Genomic DNA, 21763 nt, shown 5'->3' on the forward strand with positions numbered 1-21763 from the left:
TAAACACAAGAGAATTGTTTTTTCAGGAAAAAAAGAAATTATAAAGCTTTTAGGTAAATAGATGAAACTGATGGAAATAATTTTGATGAAGTAACCCAGGCATAGTAAGACAAACATTATCTGTTTGTTCTCTGTTTTACGTGGACTCTTGTTTTTAATCTCTAAGTCCGAATGATCAATGCAGAACGCCTGTAGAGGCCACAAATCTAGAAAGAGATCATTAGGAGGCTGACTTAAGAGAGGGATATAGTGGGATATAGGTAATATCAAAGTAGAAGAATAGTGGAGATTGACAGTTTAACAATGGAGGTGGTGGTAAAGTATGTGGAGAAGATATCTAAAAAGGATGGCATATTCAAAACCCCATATGGGAACCTACTGTTTCATGACCAAAATAAAAAACACATACACACTTATACCACCCTCTCCAGCACTTAGGGAACATTGCATAAGAGGAAGAAAGAATGTAAGAACCAGAAGATTTGCAAAAAGGAGAGACATTTTGTAAGCAAGGCATAGCCATGGCTATATCATGAACTTTTCATATCTGAGAATGACAATACTGAGTCTGTATGAGAACAGGTCCATAAGCATCTGTACACGAGAGGAAGAAGTTCTCAGGGGCTCTATCCATCACTGGTAAACTAATGTCTCCAGGTTGATTCAGGAAAGAGGTTATCACTGTCTTCGGTGCTGTACCCGTTGGTGGCCCCACTAGGCTCCAATACATAGTCCTAATTCAGAGGTCATACCTAAGATAATCACCACACAAAACATACTTTCTTCAAAGTATTTCTATATGTATTATCTGAGTTAATATCCAGAGAAAAGACATCATACATCACTTTACTTGATAGTATTCTTAGTTGTTAAACCCCTGAACTACTACACTTGACTTATGATGACCAAGCTTATTCCTTGAATATCAGGATGATTTTTAGTGGCTCATACTCTAAACAGTATGACAGGAAAATTAGGTCACAAAGTTCTCTATTAAATTAAGGCTACTCTATCTTGTTTTAGTTTCCTGTTTATGCTCTTGGAGCCATGTATAGTACATTTAGTCTAATTCCTGCAGGAGGAATTTGCCTTTCTGCCAAATTCTCAGTTTTGAACACAAACATACCCAATGTTTGAGCTATTATATGCTTAATCATATAAAAATTAAATATCTAGTCACAAATGGACCGATGAAAGTAGAAAACAATTCTGTCCACCCTGAGCTGATACGCTGTACTTTCATTAGCTTGGAAAATTTCCATTTACATTTTGTTTTTCGTTTCTTTTGTGTCAATTACCGGTTCTGCACCTTATCTCAATTATCCCTTTATTCTTTTTGTGGGATGGGAGAAGAATGATACTGGAAGAAAAAAATGTAAGACTTGAGTTAATGGTTTTAGCCCCATATCACCTAAGCCATTTTGACATCTTACTGTCAAAATACAGTGGATTTTTACATTGATTTTTTAAATTGATTTTTCATATCACTTTGAATTTTGTGAATATGGTTATATAAATGCCCTCAGGTGAATATCATAATTATATAAAATAACACAAAACTAGACATTTATAATTAATAATGGTTGTAATTAATTTTGAATCATGTGAGCTCTTACTTGAACTGATGCTGAGCTGAACATTAAGTTTTATGATAAACAGCTTCCTACATGGCCTACCCTAGTTCAGATGTAGTAGCTGCTTCAAATTCACATTAAGCACAGTATGAAAAATACAGTAAAGCAGCCATTACCAAGTTCATAGTGAGAACCAGCATTGAAATGCTGACTGACAACTTACTCCAGGCTTACTAGCATTAATCTAAGCAATTATGAGGAAGTCAGAACAATAAGGGAAAACTGGGCTCCAATCAGATATTCTGGCTATTGTAACAACAGATCTGAGGCAGTTGTTTAGAAATTTGTTATAGATGCATTAAAAATAACTACATAGATTGGTAAAGAATCACTTCAATTATGCATAAAAATACAGGTTAGATTTTTCTATAGGCAGAGTTTCAGCAATATTAGGGACATTAATTTATCTTCTCTGTATGTCAAAAAGTCTTGCAAGTGCTAAGTCTATAGTTAATGAGCTTATAAAGTTGAAGGAGGCCATATTTTAGCCATATAAATCTTATTAACTAAATTATTTTGTACTACATAATTTAACTCTAAAGATAGTGAAACTGTAAAAATTATGACATTAGAATGATGTTGTGGTCCTAGGACAATAAGAAACACAAGCTTAATGACATATATGGTCAGTATGAACACCTTGGCTTAAACCAATAGTCAGCAAGTTATTCAGTACAAAACTCATGCAAAGTGACTTTGTTTGAACATACAGGAATTTTGCACTTTAAAAACATTGTTCGGCTATATTAATTGATCATTTCATGCAAAAGAGTTTATTATGTGAATATAATTACTTTCTAAATCTCCATATCATGGAGATGGACAAAATTAGATTTGCTAATTAAATCTAAATGATCTAGTATTATTTATTTATTTAATGCAACAATGAGTATTTGTGGTTCTTTTTCAAAGAATTCCTATCTCAAGTCATTACCATAAAAAGGAGTTACTTGAAGGACACATATATCAGCTAGAAAAAAAATTAAACCTCTCAGAATGATACAGCATGTGATTTGTTCTGTTTGAAATTATATTTACTCATGAATAAATTACAAACAATTTCATTAGAAGGGCTTTTGAGAGTCTGGTTTTTAGATTGATTATTTTAATAGTCTTGTCATGTATTATAAAGTTGTTTGTTACAAAGCTTATGGAATTTGAACTGTAAGATTGAACTAAATTCATTCCAAGCCTGACAACATTATTTAATTAGATGAGACCTTGCCAATGGCTTGCTTAGGATGTCAGAATCAGATAGAATGCTGCAGGAAATATTCATTTAAACTAAATATAAAAACCTTCCATGAAGAATATACATCGTCGGGAGATTTCAACCGAATTCAGTCAACTTCTTTGCTTAAGTTTCATTCTGTGTCATAACAGCATAGAATTCAGTTGCTTTGCCTGTGAGAAGATTAACAGAATCATAGGATGGAGCTGTATGTGGCAGAGGAAGATGTTTTCCTAGGATAAGAAGCCTTAGTGTTCCAGTCCTGCTGTTGCTGCTGCTGTAGATTACAAGAGCTTATTGATCAAAAAAAGACTGATGGTCTGGAGAAAAAAGACAAGCCCAGCAAAGACAGCCATCAACTGGCCCTAACTGACCAGAGGTACTTTCAGTTGCTGTGCAGTATCAATTCAGATATTCACAATCCTCAAGCTCCAGTGATTATTTATAAACAGAGCAAGGGAGGATCCCAATACTTCAATAAAGATATTGTTCAAGACTGTGGATTTGAACACCTAGTTCCTATAGTAAAAATGTGGGAAGATGAACTGACATCTTTAAAGGTCAGAAGAGGTTGTCAGATCCTTTGGAACTGGAGTTATGGTTTTGAACCATCATGTGGATACTGGGAACTTAACCTGGGTCATCTGAAGACCAACAGCGGTTCTTCCTGCTAAGCCATCTCTCCTGCCCTGGGTGTGGGAGTTCTTCTTGGAAGATGGATAGGTTCTGAAATTAGACAGTGGTGGTACTTTGCACCACTGTAAAAAGATGAGAACCATAAAACTGTGCTAGTAAAGGATTTGTATAAGTCCTTAAAAATACTGTCTGCAGCACTGGTACCTTGGCATAATTTAAAGAAACCGGATGAAAATGAAGGTGTCAAAGTAGAAGATCTGTTGTTTATGGTAGATACCATGTTGGAAGAGGCTGAGAACAAGGAGAGCCCCGACATGCCAAACTTTCAAACATTGGGAGCTATTGTTTCTCACTTCCAAAAGCTATTTGATGTTCAGTCTTTAAAGGAAGTCTATCCCCAGATGAATAAAGGGTATACCAGGCTTGGAGAAAAGAACAATGTGGTCAGAGACCTGCGGGAGCTCTTAAAACTAGACAGTCAATCCTCTCTGTGTGTTGTAGTCAGCACAGTTGGAAAACTGTGTAAGATGATTAATGAGGATGTGAATGAACAGGTTAGGAACTGAAGACCTACAAAGCATTATTAACAAATTGGAAGAACATGAGGAATTTTTCCCAGCATTTCAAGCTTTTACTAATGATCTTCTTGAAATCTTAGAAATTGATGAGTTGAATGCCATTGTACCTGCAGAAAAGAAATTAAAAGTACATTCATACTCAAAACAAATCACAAGTAGTAGTAGTAGTAGTAGTAGTAGTAGTAGTAGAAGAAGAAGAAGAAGAAGAAGAAGAAGAAGAAGAAGAAGAAGAAGAAGAAGAAGAAGAAGAAGAAGAAGAAGAAGAAGCTGCTTTAGTGTAAAGAGATGAAGAACACAGAGACCCAAGATCAAATTCAGTCTCAAATTCCCCTAAAGAACTTAACTTTCGGAAATTCTGCATTTCTAGAGGTAGAAATAGTTAAAAGTCAAAATGATTCTAAGAAAAGGTATTAGAAATGAATAACTGTACACTGAACTATTGTGGAAGCAAAGCCCTAGCTCCAATAGGGTTGTTAGCTGCTCTGTTGATAATTTTTTAAGAATGGAAATGCTGATATGCTAGTATCCATGCTAATGTAGTCCACAGAGATGAGAAGTTATTAGTCTTATCCTAACATCTTTTAATAAAATAAATGATAAGAACTCAGAATCATCCTCCCCTGAGAGATGGTGATATTCTCAAGCCTTCCCCAAAAAACAAGCTGTGGCTACATGATTGAATTCACAACAGAATAGCAGACTAACAACAACTTCCTCCGCTCTGTAAAATGAAACTGACTTTCCAAGTGGTATGTTCCTCACCAGTTTTCATGGGTCAGAGCTCACTCTACAATACCAAGCACACTATACGTGAAGACAGGAGATCCTGTAGGAAGGAAGTGCCTACCTAACATTGCTGAGAGCAGGTCTACCTCATCCACTGTGATGGGCTTGATTATTAAGTGAAATTGCCATAAAAATCAGTTCTATTATATTTGTATAACACTAAAGTAGCAAATATAACATATTTAACATGAAACCATGTAAGCATCTTTATCCCATGCCAAGTCTGAAATTCTCAAACAAATGATAATTAGTCTAGTCTAAGGCATGACTCCAGATAGTGTTAGAAGGTAAATTTATATTGTGTAGATGACTGATATTATTTTCTCCAACAACTTGCCAGGTTTTTTTTCAGTCTCACATAGTCTCACACCACCAAAAGAACATCAGATATTTGAGGAAAACAGTTGCATTGCTCAGCCAGAAACTAAATGCCAATTCTTTCAACCTTTCCGAGGCAGGCAGACTTTTCAGCCCTTTAATCATTGTGTCACTGGCATTCTTGTCTGGATGGTGTGCAGTTTCTCGGCATTTCTTTAGACTATAATGATCACATGTGAACATTAACTGCACAGAAAGTGTTCAATCTCTACACAAAGGGCTCAAGCATCTTGAATCTAAAAGCTTGATAAAGTTAGCTACTTGTAACCTCAGAGTCAACATAACATTTCCCTCATAGTCTATGAAAACTTCATTCTTCGTCTAATTATTCTGGGCTACTGTAAACAACCAACTTTACTATTAGTGTGTTGCTCATTGCTTTGTCTTCCAATTCTGAATTTTACAATGTTCATGTAACTATGTTATTTTTATAAAATCATCATTGGATCTTAATGGTACTGAAGATTAGTTTAGCAATAAAATTTCAAAGTGAATGGGAAAATATTCATTGAACAATCATCTGATATGTCCAGGTTGATTCAGCCTTTATTATTATTATTATTATTATTATTATTATGTTTTTGTTGTTGTTGTTGTTGTTTTGAGACAGGGTTTCTCTGTAGCTTTGAAGCCTGTCCTGAAATTAGCTAATGTAGACGAGGCTGGTCTCGAACTCAAAGAGATCCGCCATTCAGTCAGTCATATTATTAACATCTGATCTTGAGCATCTATACAGTATGGAGTTGCAATAAAATCTGTTCTCATCAAATAAGTTCTATTTTTCTCACCTGATAATTAGATTTTGTCTTAGTCTGGTTACTCTGGACTAATTTCTTTGGTTATGAACTACTTGAAACTGGATGGGCTGTAAACAAAGAAGTAAATATTCAGCTCACACGCTTTGGAAGCAGAGTTAAGGAGTGAAGGGGCACATCTGACAAGGGTCTCGTGCTGAATTATAAATAAGAGATGCCATCATATGACAGGAATATCTGTGAGTGAGATGATCAGAAGCCTTCAGAAGACATAAAACATGGGGAAATAAATTGCCTAATTAGAGCAGCAACGAATTCATTCCTCCAAGATCAAGTACTCACTTACATCCTACATGATAGAACATCAGTCTTTTCATTAGGGGTTAGCCTCTGTGGCCCACAGACATCTTTCTAGGCCAACACTCCTATTGATGAATCAAGAAACCAAGTATCAATATGAGTTCCAGTTCAGACACACCATATTCAACCACAGAATCTTTTTCGTTTCTCTAATGATTTTTTTATGTTATAAAAAAATTAATAGGAATTGTTTTATAGAGAAATTTCCCCTATAAAATAATGTAAATTATTAACAAATAACTTTTATAAACACATCTGTTTCACAAAGCAATGCATTATTTTTTCTTCTTTTCTATTATAATTTTTCAGTTATTTTCCATGCCAAACAGTTTACCCTCCCTCTTCTCCTCCTACACAATCTCCCCTCTTCCTAACTCCATCCACTCCTCCACTGTTTCTGTCCAGAAAGGGGAAGGCCTTCCATGGTTATCAATAAAGCATGACATATCAAGATGAGGTAGGACTAAGATTCTCCCCTTGTATTAAGGCTGGGTCAGGCGATTAAGTATGGGAAATAGGTTCCCAAAAGTCAATTCAAGCATTAGTACCCAGTCATGATCCCACTCCTAGAAGCTCCACAAACAGACAAAGCTAAAGAGACTGTCACCCACATGCAGAGTGCCTAAGAAAGTTGCAGGTGGGCTCTCTAGCTGTTGGTCCAGAATCTGTGAACTCCTATGAGCCCACGTTATTTGTTTCTGTGGGTTCTTTTGTAATGACCTTGACCATCCACCAGTGGCTCATACAGTCCTCCCTCCTCTCTTCAACAGGATTCCTTGAGCTTGGTTCAGTGCATTGCTGTGGATCTCTACATCTGCCTTTCATCAGTTACTAGACAAAGACTCTCTGATAACACTTAGGGGAGTCACCAATCTAGTTACAGGAGATAGCCAGTTCAGGCACTATTTCCACTACTGCTAGGAGCCTTAGCTGGGGTCATCCTTGTGGATTTTTGGGAAAGAATCTCAGATGTTGAAGATACAATAGAAGAAATAGATTCATGGGTCAAAGAAAATGTCAAATCCCTAAAAAGTCCTAACATAAAACATGCAGAAAATCTCAGACACTATGAAAAGACTAAACCTAAGAAAAATAGAAATAGAAGAAGGAAAAGAACTTCAGCTCAAAGGCACAGGAAATATATCCAACAAAATCATGGAAGAAAATTTGTCTAGCCTAAAGAAGGACATACCTATAAAAAGTACAAGAAACTTACAGAGCACCAATACACTGGACAAAAAAAAAGTCTCCTTGCTACATAATAATCAAAACACTAAATGTACAGAATAAAGAAAGAATATTAAGAACTGCAAAAGAAAAAGGCCAAGTACCATATAAAGGCAGACCTATAAGAATTATACCCAACTTCTCAATAGAAACTCTAGAAGCCAGAGGATCCTAGACAGACATTTTGCAGACACTAGGAGACCATGGACATCAGCTCAGACTACTATACCCAGCAAAACTTTCAACCATAGACTCTTAGAAGAGAAATTAAGGTACAAATCAAGGTTGGCAGACACACAGCACAATGCCAGATTGTTTGTCTTCTCATCCATAGTGTGTATCATCAACCTAATGGTGGCCAGTAGTTGTCATGTCCTAGAAGAGGTCAAATGGTACCTATCAGTTTAACCCTTATCATCAGGAAATCTATTTCTCATCAACCCTCCCTAATAAGCATCTGCTTTTACTCTAATGGCCCAAAGTGCACCAAATGGCTTCACACCTTACAAAGGAAGACCAGAAGGCTGTGGAGATGGATCAGTGGTTAAAAGGGCATACTGCTCTTGGAGAGTCCAAATTATAATCCCACTAGTCTGGCAAGAAAAGGAGAGATAGAGACTCATAACTCTCCAATTAAATGTGTCACAGTTTCCATTTTGGTCTTAGTGCACTTTCAGCATGACAAGCAAATGTGTTGATTTTGTTTTCTCCTAGTTGGTTTACAGGACTACACTGTCACCACTCACAGGAGCACATTATGCTTTCCTTGTATGCTTTGGTGTTTCTCTTTAATTCTAACGTCAAGCAGATTAAGAAGCAAGTTCATTAATTGTTATGTTTGTTCTACTCAGAAATTCTGCAATGACTTAATTATACCTAGTAAACATACAAATATCCTGGGTATGCCACCAGGCTTATGCAGTTGTATCATTGTTACAATTGTTTATAAATATGATAACTGGATTTTGGTTCTTGTGATTACAATCTTCCTAGGGAAATTAGAAACGGTCCAACAGGTCTTAGAGGAAACTACTCTTGCTTTAGGATAAGACAGAGATAACCAGGATTGTGGTCTTCATTTCTTATTATTGGGTGAATATTGTCAAGGCTAGTAACACTGATTTCTTTTCTTATCTGAAAATTAGGTTTAGGACATCTCCTTGTAAGACAAGGTTCACAATAAAATCTATCACCCTGCTATCTCCAACCTAGCTTCTTGCTAGAATTGCCTACCAGAAAAAAGAATTCACAGCATTAATTTCCAACTTTTGTAAAACTTTACTGCAGGAAACTTAAGCAAAGACATCGTTAGCATGCATCACACCTCTGAAAGCTGACAAGCATTAGAAAAAGTACACAAAAGCTGTTATTTTCCATCCTGCTAGCTCTAGAATTATAGATCTGTAGGCAAACCGTGGCCTTTATAATTTTTATTAAAAAAACTGTTGTATGAGCTTTCCTAAAAATAATGCATTAAATGTTGAAACACTGACAGCTACAAAGATCAAAACATGGTACCCACTCATCATAATCCTCCTCTAATCTCTGCTGTAAACTGGGAGTTTCTGTCTCTTGCTTTGCTCCTTTACATAGCATGTTCTTATAGCCTTCACTTTTATTATATACCCCTGGGCATTGTGGATGATTATAAGGGATATTGAGAGAACTTGCTTCAAAGTGTTCTAAAATTTCTATTAGAAGGAAAACATATTTCATTCATAGTCTGTGCTGACTTTCTGGGGAAGTTTTAAATTCATTATCACTTAACATAAACAAATTGGCTCTGTCATTAAAAATAAAATTGTAATAGTGTCGCAGTGTGCAGGGCTATATACAACTTCTTCAGGTTATGTATTAAATATTCTTGATCAATAATGTGCTCTGAAATGTACATTATCTATGTATAATGAAACACATTTTAAATAATTAACATTCGTATGGTGTATTTATTAATAATTAAATAACATATGGTGCAAGAGGTCCTTCTATACATGTTGCTTTTATTGGTTAATGAATAAAGAAACTGTTTTGACCTATAGCAAGGCAGACCTTAGCTAGGCAGTGAAAACTGAACTGAATGCTGGGAGAAAGAAGGCTGAGTAAAAGAGAAGCCATGCAGCTCCACTGGAGACAGATGCTGGAACTTTACCCGGTAAGCCACAGCCTCGTGGTGATACACAGATTAATGGAGATGGGTTAGTTTAGGATATAAGAGCAAGCTAGAAATATGCTTAAGCTATTGGCCAAACAGTATTGCAAATAATACATTTTCTGTATGATTATTTGGGGACTGAGCAGCCAGGAAAAAACAATTGGCAAAGCAGCCTCCTACAATAATTGTAATTATGTCCTGTTAGGTCACATGAAACAACATACTCTTAGGGAAAAAAATATGTGATCTTTCTGGTGTAAAACACAAGGACTATTTCAATTCTGACTTCAGACTAAAGGATGAGGTTGCAACCTAAATATGGCCACAGATATTGGCAGATAAAGCACCTCCCAGCGTCTTTGGAGATAGGGTTACAGGTCTCTGATAAACTCTAGGGCTAATGCTTATCATTTTCTCTGTCTACCATCACCAATATCTCAACATAGCCTTATTGGTAAGAAATAAGAAAACTTTATCTATGAGGGGGTAGCTATTGATGCCTGTGGCTTGAGGAGTGCAGTGGTGGTTTGAATGGTCCCAGTATGTATCTCAGGAGAGGAGCCCTCTTTTTCACTTGACATTCATCAGATATTCTTATTCTAGAAAATTATAAATGTCTGCTTTATTATTCTTAGGCTACCTATAGCAGGCACAGGTATAACTTAATGATATTCAGTATGTGTATTGAAGTGACCTAGTACACTAACAGATCTTAAATAATTTTTCTATTTTAGGAAAAAGTGAGAAATAACACTTTCTTTGCTTTTTCTTCCAGTGTAAAATGGAAGCTAAAGGGGAAAGAGGGAATAGGATGTGATAACTAATGTGTACACAGTTTCTTTCAGACAATGAAGGTTTATGAGATTGGCCTTGAAGGATATACCTTTTCCAAACACTTTCCTCTAAAACATATATTGACTTGTATCCTTTCACAGGGTGAATTTTCTAGTATCTCAGTAAAGCTGTTATAGAAAAAGAGTGGGAGAGAGGTGGGTTGCCTGTGCTGACCTTCTCTTTGTAGTCTGGATGGTTTAATCATTTCCCAGCAGTACTCTAGGAATTTCTTCTTTATGTATATGATCATACTTTTAAGTGATGAAGTTTATAAAGTTTCCTAAAAGACTAGAATGTAGTTAGTGGTTTGTTTTGTTTGTAGTTTTAAGGAGGAAGTAATAAGAGAGTCTGTTCTGGGGCCATTTTGAGTGATTACAGTGACTCAGGACATACAATCTGTTTTCCCTCAATTCTATATTACAGCATGGAAGCTGGAAAGTTGGGGACTTAGATTAGTTCCATGAGTGTTGTAGTTTTGCAGAACAAAGAAAGTCATAAATCAAGGAAAGTCTAAAATACATCAGAGGGGAAGACACAGAGAGAATCTTATAGGTTTTAGGAAGCAATAATGTGCAGTATTTAGGAACTCTCAAATTTTGTGGAGAAAAATGTTGTGTGTTCAATTTCTGCCTGTGCGTTTGCTAGTTATACAATATAGGGCAAATCCATACCTTTACATTAGCACACACATAAGCAAGCATACATGCTAAGTATGCTTATAATCTCACTGATAAAGATGAACAATGGCATATAGCAAGTACCCGATATGTTTACAGTGGGATGAAGGAAAAATATAGCAAGTAAGAACAGTATTTTATAATTTGACTCCAAATCCTAAAATCTGAGCACTATATATTACTATGACTTCTGAAAGTAGCTGTATTTATTTTCTCTTCATCTTTTTTATCCATAACATGGCGCTTCTGGTCATTTGTTGACCAACCATTCCAAAGACTGAGGTGGGCAAAATGAATAATTATACATTTCTTGCTCCATAGGCTGCTTGGTCATAGCTGCTCACTTCTCACGTGATTTTAGGCAGACAGATGCTGGGACAGCATATATGGTCTTTACAAGTGGGACACAAAGATGCCACCCATGGTTGACAGTATTTTCTGAGTCTAAGAAGTCAGAAATAGAGGTTTATATTCCCATTGCGAGTATATGACCATGCCTCACTCACCGACTTTCTTCCTGGGTACATTTTCTCATCTGGAATAGTTGGGGGCTTAGACTAGACCTCCAATAGTTCTACTCAACCCTATTTCATTACTTCTTCTGTGACATTATACATCCCATCACCAGCCCAGCATCACTCCTCTCAGATGCAGCAGTGAGTCAGCATTGATTTCCCAGAGCCCCATTCCCTGGTGGGAGCTGATTGATCGAAATAAGAATGCTTCAAACAACATTTTCTCAGAGCAATGGAAAATGAGGCTCAGGTGCATATCCACACTAGGCGAAGTGACAGAGGAATTGCTGAGCACAATCAAGTCCAAACAATATTAACATCAGGCAGCAGACACCATCCAAGCTCATGGCAGGGCTGGTGGTGGGTGTTGGCAGATCCAGGTATATTACATGTCAGGAACAGGGACTTTTAGGCTGAGATGCAGGATGAGCACCAAGCTCTGAAGTCCTGAGGATTTTTTACTGACTGCATTTCAATGAGCATATAGGCACCTCTTTTCATTTCCATCCTTATGCGTTTCATCTGAGTTTCCTGCAATAAGTTTCTGGGGGGGACAATGACTACCAGTGAAGCTCAAATTTTGTTTCCAAGTCAACTTCTAAATGCTTCTTTGAAAGTGACCTTCTTCTGGTTTATTTTCATTGCTTGCATGGGAAAGTTAATTGCTGAACTAAGGTGTTTTGTTTTTGTTTTTGCTCAGTCTTACTTTTTCGTATAATTCTTCTAAACTCAAGGCATCTATCTGTTCATTCTGAACTTTTTCAATCAGTTGATTTTAACATGTCTTTTTGTTTATTACAGTTTCAATAGGGTATCACTCCATGAAAACATTTTTCCTCTATGTCCTAATCCCCAGTACTGAATGGTTGGCTTGTCAAAATTATCACAATCTTAGTGATGCAGGCAGCATTATGCTTGCCTCACACCAAGCTACATGCTCTAATTCATCCTCTTGGAGTCTATTCCAAAATGTACAACTGAGTATTCCTAGAGCCAGATACTAATATAATAATAATGCACACTGGTTGAAGAATCACTACTTGACAGTCATCGTTGTTTGTTTTACAGTGCTTTCTTACATTTTACATAACTGTTTTAGGTGGAAAATATTACCATACCAATAATAGCTAAGAAAATGAGTCACATATCTGTCATATATAGATACACACATACATGTATCTACAAATATGATTTTAACCCTGTTTATTTGATCTCAAGGTTCATGAATACAATTACTATGCAGATTTATTTTTTAAGCTAGCCTGGATTTGGACTGCTAACCCAATTTTCAATCACTACATATGAGAGCAGTTTTAAGAGACTAGCATCAGTGCTAAGTGACGTTTGTGCCTGGTGTTACCAAAGAAGCCATAGCAACGAAATGTTTTCATTATTACCTGCTATGGAACCATCTTTATTTTCTCAGCTTTCTTTTCCATCCTCTTGAAAAAGTTCCATATTCTGTATGCACAATACATAAACATGAAGTGAGGTGGTCCCTACTAAGGACTAACCTCTGCCACTGTACTTTTCTGTGCTATATCATAGCAAAGCACGAAGCTGTGATTATTTACAGCTCGGCCTCACTTTACAACACCGTGATCACAATGTTGCCTCTGTGTGCCTGGCCAGAAGCAAACATGAGCAAGCAATTCATTTATTCTAAGTCCATTACCTCGTATGATGTCTTGTTAATTATGTTTGTTGGTATTAAGACGAGCCACAAGCTTCTATTTTCCATGATGCAAATCTTTCTTAACAAGTTTTGACTTGTTATTTAAAAAAAAAAAACAGAAACAAATCCTTTAGTTACCATTCAGTCAAGCTATGATATTTTGAAGTATAACAATTCCAGTCATAATATCAGCAATTATTTTGGGATACACAGAGCACTAGAAATATAAGCACTGAAAGAGAGCATGTTACATAGCTAGCCCTTAAACTAAAAATCCTATTTGATTGGAATTCCTCAATGATTTGTTCCTTATAAAACTCAGAATTTGAAATGAAGCCAGACACTGCAAACTATTCAACTAAAAAAGTCCCAGAAGTACTACAATATAAAAACAAATGCTTTGTGGGAAATAAAATAAATTTTGTCCTTATAAAAATAGAGGATTAATTATGAGATCAAAAATGGGAAGACAGGGATATAGGATATAGAGAAAATTCTGGCCAGCCTGGGCGAAGACCCTGAGTTTGATTCCAAGTGCTGTGAAAACAAACAAATGATGCAAATGAAGAAGGGAAGACATGAAAGAAGCTGAAGTTTGAGCAAGATGGTAGAGAAAACCCAAGGAAGATTATCTAAATAGAAAGCAAAAATGGTTGAAAGCCACCATGATGACAACTTCGTAAAATGCCCAGCTATTTCCTTTCTCCTGTGACTCTGGATAGGCTGTGAGGAAGAACCACAGACATTCTTGTGGGTCTGACTCTGCTCTCTTGTGTATTAGTTTCTTGTGGCTGCTGTGACGGATTTCTGCCAATAAGGTAAATTTGTCATCTGAGGGTGATGAAGATCACACGTGAAATTCAGAGAATAGGCTGGTGTGCACCCTTCAAAGACTCTAGGTAATGCTACCTTCCATTTTTCTTCTAGCTTCTGGTGCCGGTCACCCTTCCACATTACATTGCTGATCTCAGGTCTCCCTCTGTTTCTCATAAGCAGTTATTAGGATATGAGTCCACCTGAACAATTCAGGATGATGACACCTTTGGATCTGCCATTCAGTAACATTTGCAAAGATTTCCTTTATTTTTTTTTAACCAAATATGGTAAAACCAATAGGTTCCAGAGATCTTACTGGTAGTTAATATCTAGGCCAGACATTTCCACTTTCTGGTTGTTTCACTGAAGAACAATATATAGGACCATGAAAATTGTAAATCAGTAAAGAAACTTCATTTAAAAATAAAGCAACAGTACATTTCCGAAAAATGGTGTTACTCTTGAGAGCTGGTCACCTGAGTGGTGCATACCCAAGGGCCCCAGTTATCATTTGGGGCATCCTATTATGAGATTCAAGAGAAAGAGGAGTTCAGATGTTAAAAGGTGTGACGGGAGTGGTTCTTGACTTTGATTGACAGGCTTGGATTATTTAAGCCTTTGTGTATGACTTTGATTTGGGTCATATGAATGCCCAATTATGCACTCCTATATGGCGGTGAAAAGAGCTTCCCCTCCACTTCTAAAACCTCACCGAGAAGTCTCAGTCTGTCCTGATGCACAGGCATCCAAAACTATTTTAGCCCAGATCACTCCATCTTCCCCATTTCAGGGATTTCTCTGGGACATATTTGTCCGGGTCTGGTGCTAGCCCCAACATAAACCCTCTCTCTGGACCAGCGTTGAGATGCCAGAATAAATGGCTTTATCAGGAGGGAGATTCTCAGTGATCCCTTATGAAATCCCGAGTTCACATCCTGAAAATTCCAAACAGCCTTTATACCAATAGGTAAACTGAGGGGGAAGTTCATTAACATTCTGTTTCCTAGGTAACCAGGTGAATACCTTTAGTCAAGTCCACATCTTCCTATGCCTGCTCTATAAGGTAAGCTGAATTAGCATCTTGATCCCATGCATCCTCCAAATTACAAAGAAGGAGCAAAACAATATTCTGACCCTGTTAGGGTAGCAACACTGGAAGGCTAAGAGACCTCCTCAGGTGCTAACTATGGCTCGAGAGCCTGGCTGCCATACCATGTAGAAATATGGGCCTACACATATTTAATAAAAATGTGCTGTCATTAAGAGGATACTAAGTAGAGTCATTGATTTATCTTCAGGTTCACAAGTAGCCTAATGTTTTGATGCAAACGTGAGGGATCGATGGTACCCTAGGTCACCAACGGGTTGCTAGGTGAATTACTATAAGAAGTTTATGCATATAGTGCAAAACAAGTATTAGCTCAGATTGCTAAGCCGCTCCTTATGCTTGCCTTCATTAGACAAACAGATATAAATGCCACTTGAAGGTCTGCAATTCAACTTTCTTAGTCATGACTTGCTTCTCCCAAGACTATCTCTGATTCAGTGAAACATCTCATTTCAGATTGTGATCTTCCCTCATTCAGATGAGATGAGCTTGTCTTACTGCTGAATAAACACGGGGACCCAAGAGCAAAGGTAAGAGAGGAGCTCAGCCGTACTCTACCAGGATGTCATCTTTTCTCTAGTGTGACAGGGCAAGGCAATGCAGAGGTTCCTCCATCTTATATTCTTCCTGGGGTCCTTTCAGATTGTAACTAGAATTTGATCTCTTTGCTGGAGAATCTCTGAAAACCTACCCAACTCTACTCTAGGAAGCCAAGGTCAAGATGCCCAAGCTTACTTAGCTTTTGTCAAATTTCCTGCTTGTGAGAGCCTCTCCCCTCCAGTTAGTTGCTTATCTTAGCCACTGTTAAACTGCTTGCTTATGTAAACCTTCCTCGGTAGCTGCTGAGCGAGATAACAAGATGATTTTTGTACTTTTAAAAGCCCCTTGGTCTAAACACTCACGATTTCACTTGTGTCCCCAAATACCTTAACGTAGTCCCACCGGAATAAAGGCTTTCAATTGGCTATAAACTGTTGCTAAGTGGTCATCTCTAGGGGGCTCCCCGCAACACTAGCTCATCCTCAATATAATCCTGGCTCACTGAATGATATTATAATGTGTATTCTCAGTAGCATGATCTTTAAAACCAATGGAAACATAGACATAAAATTTCTATTGCCATTAAAGATTTTTCTAAGGATAAATTAGTTAAAGAAAATATTCCCTTTCTCAGACCACTGGGGAAAGAGTAAAAGATTCTAATACTCACAAATGCTTTCATGCTTGAATGAACTGAAGGAAAACGCATTTAAGTCAGCTCCCAGAACCTGAGAAACTGGTTTGCTGGAGCATCTGGAGAGAAGCGACACTAAAACACCTTTGCCTTTCTGCAGTAGGCACTGTCAAGTCAAAAAGGTACCAACCACATTCTCCTCCAAATGGGCAGGCCCCGTGATTTGGTCCTAAATGACAGTCTTGACTCAGCATGTGTTGGACTCTAGGATTGCTGGAGAACAATTTCATTATTTTCCAGGAACCAGAGATAGAGGTTTCTGTCTCCTAGGGAGAGTTACTTCCTTATCTCCCTTTCCCTCTGCCTTTCCCTCTGGCTCCTTGTGGCTGTACATGTCTGGTACATACCAAGGTCAATGCTAGCCTCCAGACTCCTCCTGTCCATAGCTACACGTACTTCTTATACAACTCAGAGTCCACAAAGCTAGAATCTGGACCATTCTCACCCACTCCTCTATCCTAAACTCCCTGTCTGCTGCAGTTCAAGGGTTTCCCTCCTCTCAGTCACCCATGTTTTTATAGTCCACATGATTTTTCCATGCCTTGCTTCCCCATCACTGGCTGTGTCCACCTTGCTTTCTTTTCTCTGTGTTCTGAACTCTTCTGCATGCCTCTGGATGCTCTCTCTTTTTAGATGCAATCAAAACCTTCCAACTAATCACAGAATAACCCTTCAGGTGCTTTCTTTACTGTCCCCTAGCTTACAGGCAGACTGTGTCATTCCTAGAGAATAAATGGCTAGCTTCGTTTTCTTTTCATGGACAAGGAGGACTAATTTTTGACTGACCCAACATACAGTTGCATTTCTATTGCTCTCTTAACAAAACAATGTTATACCCAGATCCTGGAGTCCCTCCCAAAACCAACTAGTAGAACAAATCCTAAACGGAAAAACAAAGAGCCTTTATTCTTACACAAGCTTGTGAACTCAGACTCTCCATGTGTTCAAGGTATTGAAGTGATCAGAGCTCCCCGAGCTCAGCTGGGTAGCAAAGGTGGGGGTTAGGGATTTCTGAGGTTCAGGACCCTTGTTTGGCTGACATTTGTCTAGGAGTGTCCTGGTAAAAAGCCATGGGTGTGTACTGGCAGGTGATCATATCCAAAATGGTTGGAAGGTTAGGAATTTCCTCTGGATGGTCTGTTCCTGAGTGGTGCCTGGGTAGTCCCAGTTTGTGGTCTTGGAACCAGGGTAAACTACTGAGACTCAGGCCTCTATGGAGCTCGTCCTGTCTGGGTTCATTTGTTATCCCAAGTACAGAAAACTAAGAACTCGTGAAGCAGTTTCAAACACTAATTCTAGTTAGACCCACAAAGTTGAGTTTTCCAAAATCAAATTACAGAATAATGATGCCAACTACAAAAGTCAATGCTTCTGAGAAGGCTAAAAGCAGACAATTGAGCAAGCAAACTCGAAGATTAACTCTCATAGTGTCTATGATACCCTGTGTAGACACAAACACAAAAATACTTCTCTCATCACAAAGTGTATAAAAACATTTATTCTGGGGCCATGACCTAGGAACAGATGTTGCTGACCCCTAATTCCATGTTCCATTGTGGAAACAGTTTCATGGTTTAATAATTATATAGAAGGGGAAAAAGCCTTAAATCAAGGCAAATTTAAAATATAGTGCTATGTACATCAGATAGGAAAGGCTTATAACAAAAAGGAGGAAGCATTCCTGTAGGCCTAAGATGCTATCTGATGATATTCTTAGCCTTGGGGTTGGTGGAAGCAAGGAGTCTAAATAAGTTCATAGATTCCCAAAAGGTTTTGATCTATTTGTCACAGGATGTGAGTTTTGGCACAGAAGCGGGCAAGGGATGGCTGTTCCCTGGGCTAAAGCTAGCCCAAGAGGAGGTAATTAGCCTCCGGACCTGCAGCCTTCCAATCTCTCAGCAGTAGGCTGCTCTAATCAGTCAGTCTGTCTCTGCAGACACAGCTCCTCTCCAGGAGTTCTCTTCACAGGCCAGAGAGGCAGAAAAACAGAAGCCAACAGCACAAATGGTCACACAATAAAGGCACAGGGGCAGCTCCAAAGTCTGACAAATGGCTTCCCCTTGTCATTGTTTTTAGTCACCAAGCTTGTTTACCATGAGACCAGTACTTGGCCAGAGAAGAAGAGGGTGGGTAGTAGAACTGAGTTCTACCTTAGCTATTCTATTATTCTTTCAGTTTCCTGGGGGCCAGGGGGGCGGTCTTCTTAATTCAGGGCTAGCATCATCAAAATGCCTTCTTTATTTCATAATTCCTCTTTATCCTTCATCTCTTGGTCTCTTTAAAAACATAACTAATTCACTCATATCTTTGGTTCCATTGGATGGGTTAATATGGTTCATGTTAATCTGGAAGAGAATTTCTGGTCATCTTTAAGACTGAGGGGTTAAACACTGCAAGACAACAACAAAAGCCTTTGTCTCTTGCTGTTTCCCTTTTCCCTCTTCGTCCTCCCTTCTTATTCTCCTCTCTCCCCGCTCTCTCTGGTTCCCATTCCCCTGGCGCTCTCTTCTCTGCTTCCAAATGAGAACCCAGCTGTCAGGACTGTGCTGAGATAGGAGGTGTCAAGGACATTGCGCTGGGCAAGGAACAAGGAGCACTGATCACTGTTTTTCTGCGTTGTTTACAGAGAAAGTCTAGGCAAAAGGAAGGGTCTTTTTCATGCAGAAAGAACTGAAAGTGCTAAAAGGTCTTTTTCTTTGCAGAACAACATTATTTAGGCTTATTAAGTTCTGAATATTTAGCTTACTAAAGCGACTCAATGCATTTCATTCTTACTGTCTTGGTGAAAGAAAGTATATATTTATATCCCCCAAAACATAAATCCACAGTTTCCATACAGTGAATATGGGGAAAGCAATTTTTACCTCTGCCGTTCTATACTGAAGCCAAACAAAGTGACAAACAAAACACTCAGGCACAACAATTTTAGTCTTAGAACTGCTCACTTTGTAGACAAAAAAGAACAAAAGCAAAGAACACTGAAATTACCATTTGCAAAATAGCCATGAATTTTTAGCATACAGCCCGCGCCTCCGGAGCAACACAAGTTGTTCTCTAAAAGCACTAGATAAGCTTTTAAAGTTATGGATCTGCAGCACAAACAAATTTAAACCCAAGAAGCCATCCCGTTGCCATGACAATATGATCCGCCAGTTCCCTGACAGGATGAATCACGAGCTTCGGGGATAGGATCACACCATTGTATATCAGGTTCTGTGATAACGGCAAGGTGCTTTTAAACCTTACTACTTCGACATTTTCTTTTAGTCTTTAATTTAGGTAAGTCTTAGGCAAACAATGCACTAAAGTTTCAAAAGCATGTCTTTGAAAATAGGTTTTTAGAAAATGTTGACAATAACAATGAACTCGACAGCACAATCTTTAGGATAGAGAGATGAGAAATTAAATCAAAAGGAATTGCTTAAAACTAAGAATTACAGGGGAAAGGGGAAAAAAACTAAGAATTAAAACTTGTCAGACTGCTAAATTTTAATAATTCTACAGACAAAGAAACAATTTTCTAATTTGAAATATTCACAAGGATATACTTTTAATTCATCAGACTGTAGTGACCATAATTATGCTCTAAAATCATTTAAGAAAAAAAGAAGAAGAAGAAGAAATAGAAGAAAAAGCAGAGGACAAGCCTTGACTTGTCACAGATCAAATGGTCAAAAGGAAGCTCTTTGAAGCACAAAACCAAAGAGGGTGAGAAATTTCTGCCAGGACAGGAAAGTGACAAGTTGTTGTCAGTAATCAGACCTTCCTTCCCAGCTGTCTCCTCCTTCTCTTATGATCTAGGTAAGAAGGGAAAGCTAACTGGAACCACCATTAATTTAATCTATCAGTAATACTGCACAGTGTTTGCTTAGAAGGAAAAGAAAATAGAAACATAAGCTCATCTAGTGGTGAAGGCAAAGATGAGAACAGTTACTATTATAGAACCTTAAAGTATGCAACCCTGGAATATAAAGGATTCTCTAAAATCACTCTCCAGTGTGGGCCTCAAACAGGCACAGTACAACTCCAGAGAAGTCACAATTGTGGAGAGCATTTTCTAGGCGATAAAGGGGAGAAGGAGGAGGGGCAAATGCATCAAGGGAAGAATGTGTACAAAGGGACAGAGTTTAGGATTTCGGGTTCTATTTTGGGAAATCCCACCAAGCCTGTGTATGAGGTACATCTGGGAAAGCAGCATGAAAACAGCTTGCTATAATTTGGAGTTGGTACTCCGTTCTATAAAGTACAGGAAGCCATGAAAACTCCCAAGCCGTGGGAAAACAGAGGTGGAGAAGTGGTGTTTCAAAACGATTGCTTTAACAGTAAAAACGAGGGGTGCATTGGGACGAACTGAGAGTGAAGGAGGTGCAAGACTAATAAAACAGGGCAAATAAAGAAAGATAATGTGCAACTATCAGCAGGGAGACTTAGGAAAAGGGGAAGGGAATCTCACAAATGTTGTGCAAGTTGAGTGTACAAACTGAACAAATAATGCTTTTGATTGAATGCTATCGAATTTTCCACAATCAGGAAATCCGTGAGACAGACATGGAGAGTTGATAAATGAGCATATTTTATTTGAAAGCAGCAACCACTAAGCTTAAGAGGACTAGAAAGGGAAAAATAAAAGAACAAAGGATCTTGAGAGATGCATTGACAAGGCATACAGAAGACAAATAGAAGAAATTCTTTTGACTAAAGCATCTCAAGAACAAGGTTGGCCATGTTAGAATGTATAAAATGACGGTTCTAACATAATGAATGCTCACATTCCTGTGGATAGTTTACATATAATATTGAACAGCTTATGATTTTTACATACACAATCAATAAGCCTCATCTCATTCATACTACACATGCCTGCACTACCTCAGATACTATTTTGGCTATTATGGAAAGAGCACCAAGCACCCCCGGGGTTATCAGATGGTAACCCCATTTGACATTTTCTTTAGACATTTAACCATGTAATCAAATTATGCCTGAACCACATTTTTAGATTTATTAAAACATACAAAAACTATTTTAGTGATTAAGACTATTCAACCTTGTTTTCAGTTTAAAAATCTAAGCAATTCACACAGAAAGATGTGAATAAGAAATGACTGTAAGATCCCTTTGATCATGAATTTGTAAAACTAAAATATGGTAGCTATAGAGAAAAAAG

General features: G+C 37.9%; 1 protein-coding gene across 1 annotated transcript; it reads left to right on the forward strand.

Annotated features, from left to right (window-relative positions):
• The first annotated feature begins 303 nt into the window (after positions 1 to 303).
• Positions 304 to 19785, forward strand: LOC126497470 (centrosomal protein of 70 kDa-like). The gene is given in 5 exon segments (XM_050135508.1): positions 304 to 320; positions 3149 to 3425; positions 3663 to 4054; positions 4056 to 4234; positions 19613 to 19785. Coding segments are annotated over 5 exon segments (1038 nt in total).
• The last annotated feature ends 1978 nt before the right edge of the window (positions 19786 to 21763 follow it).

Source organism: Alexandromys fortis, unplaced genomic scaffold, assembly GCF_014885135.2.
Source record: "Alexandromys fortis isolate MF-2015 unplaced genomic scaffold, M_Fortis_MF-2015_v1.1 scaffold_24, whole genome shotgun sequence".
Lineage (NCBI taxonomy): Eukaryota > Metazoa > Chordata > Mammalia > Rodentia > Cricetidae > Alexandromys > Alexandromys fortis.